At 39.6% G+C, this 5,363-nt stretch overlaps 1 protein-coding gene across 1 annotated transcript; it reads left to right on the top strand.

Annotated features, from left to right (window-relative positions):
• The first annotated feature begins 2,240 nt into the window (after nt 1-2,240).
• Nucleotides 2,241-4,952, top strand: LOC132149550 (uncharacterized). Its single transcript, XM_059558881.1, has 2 exons — nt 2,241-2,517; nt 3,489-4,952. Exon 2 carries the CDS (start codon nt 3,599-3,601, stop codon nt 4,694-4,696), a length of 1,098 nt encoding a protein of 365 aa, XP_059414864.1. The 5' UTR covers nt 2,241-2,517; nt 3,489-3,598; the 3' UTR covers nt 4,697-4,952.
• The last annotated feature ends 411 nt before the right edge of the window (nt 4,953-5,363 follow it).

Raw genomic sequence — 5,363 nt, 5'->3', positions numbered from 1 at the left:
GTGTTAATATTTAATCTAATGCATAGGATTCACACAATGAATTAGTATATAAGGTGCAAAAGTCAAGTTTGAATTGTTTGTATAGCGCAAATATCATTTGTATTTTTGTTTAATTTTATATCCAAATGTATATAAAACACTATAATTAAAGTAATATAACTTAATATAGCTGTTTGATAACAGTTTACATCACACAGTTGGGATTTGCTATAACTGCTTTACGTGAGTGTATTGTATGTATGCAGGTTAAGTAGGATGTACTATATAAAATATGGTATTATCAAATAGTATTATAGTATATGTACAAATTTTTGTATATCGCTGGTTAAAAGCATTTCATCATTAAAGTGACTTCAATTTAAGTAATTTTCTCACTTGACACTATCTTGTGGTTTCAGGAAACTTGGAATAGAGTCATATGGAGCAGGTTTACAGTACTGTAATAGTGTGTTTTTGACATTTGTGTAGTATTTTGACAGACCCAAAAATGACTCCCTTTCAGTGGCCTGAATATTCTGCTAAACATATACTTTTGTGTCCAACAGTAAAAAACAAGAAAAGTAAAAAAGTTTTGGAAGACATGACGATGAGAAAATAACAGGATTTTAATTTGGGGGTAAAATTCTTCAGCCACTCAATTTGGATGGATGAACGGATTCATAAATTCATCTTTGTCACCAAATTTGGAGTTTGTATGGTGAAATCCCATGTTACCTTTCTGATACCCAAGAGGTCATATGGGGCTGTGATAAATCAAGTGAATCAAGTGCTAATCAGATTGTTGCAATAAACAGTTTGGAAGAACAAATAATGAATCTCACGAGTGCATTGCACAGATTAAGCCATCTCTAGCACAAGTTACTATAAATTCTCATGTAAAATCTCTCATCTGCCTCATGTAGTGTCAGTTGCTGCAGCAGATGGCCCAGAGCTGATCTGATCACTCTAATGCAGTGTAAAAACACTTGTGTGGCTTTCACAGATCAAGAGCAGGAGGTTACACACTGCTTAGAAGACAAGGCCATGCTATAATCAGCGGGATTGTTTGTTTGTTTGTTTCAGCAAGATGAACATACTGCTGTTCCTTGTGGCATGCAACAAGCATGCATGCTGTCAGTTTTGCTTTCTCTCCAGTTTCTCAGTGCTATGAGAGCTGTTGTGAAAGCACACACTGTCAGGTTCAATGAGATTTGCAAAAAAAAAAACGAATTTAAAGGACAAAGCACAATACAGATTTAGGTGAATTGCAGATACACTTTGCTACAGTGTGATAATTGGACCCACATTTATTAATTTAAAGGGATAGTTCACCCATATTGTTGCTTTTGAAACAGGCGGAAGGTGAGTAAATGATCACAGAAGTTTCATTTTTGGGTGAAATTTCTCTTTATTGTTGAATTATACCCTGTATCCAATTTTTGGCATGTTTCAGTGTTGGGTTTTTTTACGCAAGACAACTGGGTTTTAATGCAAATAGGCCTTTAGGAATTAATTTGGACTAATTTTACATACAGTAGGTAAATAGTCTACATGTAAGAAAACAAGCTTCATAGCATGAGTAACTGAACACTGTATAAATCACTCATATTTTACTGATCCATTTATATACTTTTATGGATATATTACAATGAATGATTGCATTACTTTATATTAGGAGCTAAATTTCATAAATTTTTTCTTGCCCATTTATAAAGATCTTAGAGTGTCTTTGGGTTTGAAATGTGCTATATTAATATATTTATTTATAAATGCGCTTGCCTTGGCATTACTGTTTCTGTGATGGTTGACTTTCGGTTGTAGATATAGAACAGATATAGAACCATAATTAAATTCCACAAAGGTAAAGTGATAGTATTAGATGGTACACATACCATGATTCCCTCATCAGTGTTTTACCATTGCACAACCTTTAAGGCAGTTTACACAGTTCTTGTCTTTACAGAGCAAACGGGTTTTTATCAAAGCAACATATAATCGGAGTGTTTTTTTAGCTTGCTGTGGCATTTACCTCAGTGCTGTCTTGGAAAAGGGCAGCTGGTCCCGCGTCACTAGTCTAAATATAGTTTCTGTACATTTATTGAGGACAGACGTCGTTTTTCAGGACACACGAGGGCAGTGGAGAGGGCGGGGGGAGATTGGGCAATATTACTTAATGCTTTCGAAAAGATTATTCTGACGAAAACTGTAACGAGGGAGAGATTAGAGAGAAGGGCAGGGTCCTGCGTGCGTAGGAGGGCGGTCCATTCATCCACGCACACACGTGTGGTTCAGACGAGGTGATGGAGCGTCCTCGACTGAACCTGACGGAGCAAACACACAAATAGGGGTCGCGCGCGTTGCAGGCGCAACAGACACGGAACGACTGAACGGAGATAACAGTCCGTTTGACTTTAACCGGCGAAAAAAGAAACCGAGTACCGTTTGTTTTTCTCTGGGAAAGAACCGGACTGACCGCGGTCACTGAAAACGATTTGAACTCAAGACTTTCTGAACAGAATTACGCGACGATATATAATGGTAATAGTATGCTTTTTTGTAATTCTGTATTAAAGTCTACATTCCACATGTATATTTGTGTAGCCTACAAAAGTATAGTCTATATATCTGACAGGTGCAAGTTGCATAAAGCCTATCGTTTAAGTCTTTGTTTAATTTGGACAAATTATAGTCTAGAATTTGTAGTATTACTGCTATCAAGCTCTGTTGAAAAAGAAAATTGTTTTGGGACATGTACCAAAAGTTGTATATCTGGTGCAAAGATGACTTTGACCATCTAAAAACCAAAACAGCCGCTAACTTTAAATTGTTAAAAGAATTTAACTTGTCATAGCTTAGATAAAGAACAGTTTCAAATTCCGTTAATGGTTACATTATGCAATAGTAGATATTTTTGCAATGCAGTCGGGGTGCTTTCCATAGGATTGTTTAACTGAAAAAAATATTAATTAGGCTATTTACTTATTTAGTCAAATGCATTAATCCAACTATTTATTTAGGCGTATTTTCATATTCAATCCACTGATACTATGTAAAAAAAAAAATTTTTTTAAATCGGTACTATCTAATGTAACAGAACCTGGTGTGTTGAGTAAGGCAGGATCCCATGATGAAAGTGACTCACTGGGACAAGAAGAAGATCAGATTCAGTCGCGCGCACGCTGTTCCACAAAGAGGTCAACACTGGAATTCTTAAAGAATGCATTCCTAGTTTACATGAAGTAGCTGTTTACTGTTGTTAAAATAAAAAAACTAGTCTATGTGATGAAATTCGGGTGCTTTGTGTCTAACTCGTTACGTGAGAACGTTCATTTGTTGATGTCATTTTGCGTAAGGTGGCTATATAACTGTACGCTCGTTAGCCTCTTTATTATGCGTGTCGCAAGAACGTATTGTGCTTTGCCACTGGGAGGTAATGGAGTTACATAACATTGTGTTGTAACTGATCTTATGTAACTGATTGGACATCATTGTGCTCCTTCTGCCACCAGGTGGAGCCACTGCTGCCTCAGTAACAACTGAGATTCAACCATAACCAAACACACCTGAGACGAAGCAAAACTTTTAACATTGGAAAAAAAACACCAACAACAACCTTAAGATGTTTGAAGAGTCATCTCAGGAGATGAAGACCAGTAGCACAATGTCTTTCACCGATGAAGCTGTGTCCATCTTGACGTCAAGCAGTTTGCTTGCACGCTCGCTACTGGGCCGAACGTCGGCGCTTAAACGCAAAGACACGTGTTCAGACAACATCAACTCTGTGAGGCGTAAGCGTGAGTTTATTCCTTACGAGAAGAAGGATGAGGGCTACTGGGACAAGCGCAGGAAAAACAACGAAGCTGCAAAGCGCTCTCGTGAGAAACGGCGTGTAAATGACATGGTGCTGGAAAACCGCGTGCTGGCGCTGCTTGAGGAGAACGCCAGGTTACGAGCGGAAATGCTCGCATTGAAATTTCGCTTCGGCCTCATTAAAGATCCCTCAAATGCTTCCATACTTCCACTCACAACAGGAACCTGCGTCCCACAACCTTCGGCACCACATTACTACCTTCCACGTGGGGATGGCACTCACCAAGCTTGTCCAGTATTGTCAAATCAGTCCCAAAGCGGACCGCAATCTGGCCGAAGTATCAGAGATACGAGCATGTCAGAAGACTCAGGTTTCTCCACACCTGGTGGGTCCAGTGTTGGTAGTCCCGTCTTCTTTGAGGACAGGTTGAGTGACCATGGAAAGTTATCTCCACACCAAACAGATGAACTGTGTTACGAGTCACATCACTCCTCAGCTGATGTTTTAGCAACAGGACACCTCACCATGTCATCCAACCGGATGGAGTCAATGGACAGTATGAAGAGTCTTCCGCACAAGCTGAGGTTTAAGTCTCCAGGCGGTGGCGAATGCGACAACCCCAGAGACCGACAAAGTCCTTTGCTGCCCACAGTTGGCCCTAGGGTTCACAACCTTTCGGGTTCAACTGAAGGAACAGGTTACTGGACACCACCAGATGGAGAAGACACCCGAAAAGTCATGCCACTACAACAGCAGTACAGGAATTACAGCCACAATGTGAACCCAAGCGAATCTCAATACCAAGCTGAGAACAGCATGCTCAAGTCACAGCTCAGCTCTCTCAGCGAGGAAGTGGCCCAGCTCAAAAAGCTCTTCTCCGAGCAGTTGCTCACCAAAACAACTTAAGACTTTGTAAAGAATGCTCTTAAACACTGCAGATATTCACAGTCGAATTCATGCACGGCCATAGATAATGAATGGAAAGGACGCAGCATGTGCATCACTACCTCTTCACACGCGGTCATAACCAAACAGAACTTGCATATACACCTTATTTTGCAATGCGGAAGTAAGCTATTTTCTGTGTATGTGCGAGACTTCTGGTTCATTAACTAGAAGAATAACAAAGTGCAGTAAACAGTAAAACTATATGCACCACAAACCAGTGTGTTTAAGATAATGACTTTTTTCCCCCCTTCCTTCAACTTGCAATCAGGAACATGCAAGAGCATTCCAGCGGCATTGGTACACGTCAGCTACAACGCCTCACCTCAATTCGTTCAGTTGGTCCTTTTGTTCAAACACTGTGATCTTACTCAAAAAAACACCTCAGGCTCCAATAAAACAATGTCTGCACTCACAGACCTATCTGTCACTGTAAATTTGAAGGAAAGCATAACATCCTCTGTTGTAACGTCACTCCTCTATTATGCGTCAACACTACTTAAACACTTGTCAGTAAGTGAGAGGAGATGTGATGTGAGCCTGATAGTCTTTACACTGTAATATTCCTCCTGTGGTTTGACAGATTTATGAATGAAGTGTAAGTATAAATAGTTTTTTTTTTGCATTA

Source organism: Carassius carassius, chromosome 9, assembly GCF_963082965.1.
Source record: "Carassius carassius chromosome 9, fCarCar2.1, whole genome shotgun sequence".
Taxonomy (NCBI): domain Eukaryota; kingdom Metazoa; phylum Chordata; class Actinopteri; order Cypriniformes; family Cyprinidae; genus Carassius; species Carassius carassius.
This window is presented reverse-complemented; position numbering and strand designations above follow the sequence as displayed.

Coding starts and splice junctions, on each gene's coding strand:
- LOC132149550 (XM_059558881.1), top strand. CDS start 3,599: ATGTTTGAAGAGTCATCTCAGGAGATGAAGACCAGTAGCACAATGTCT.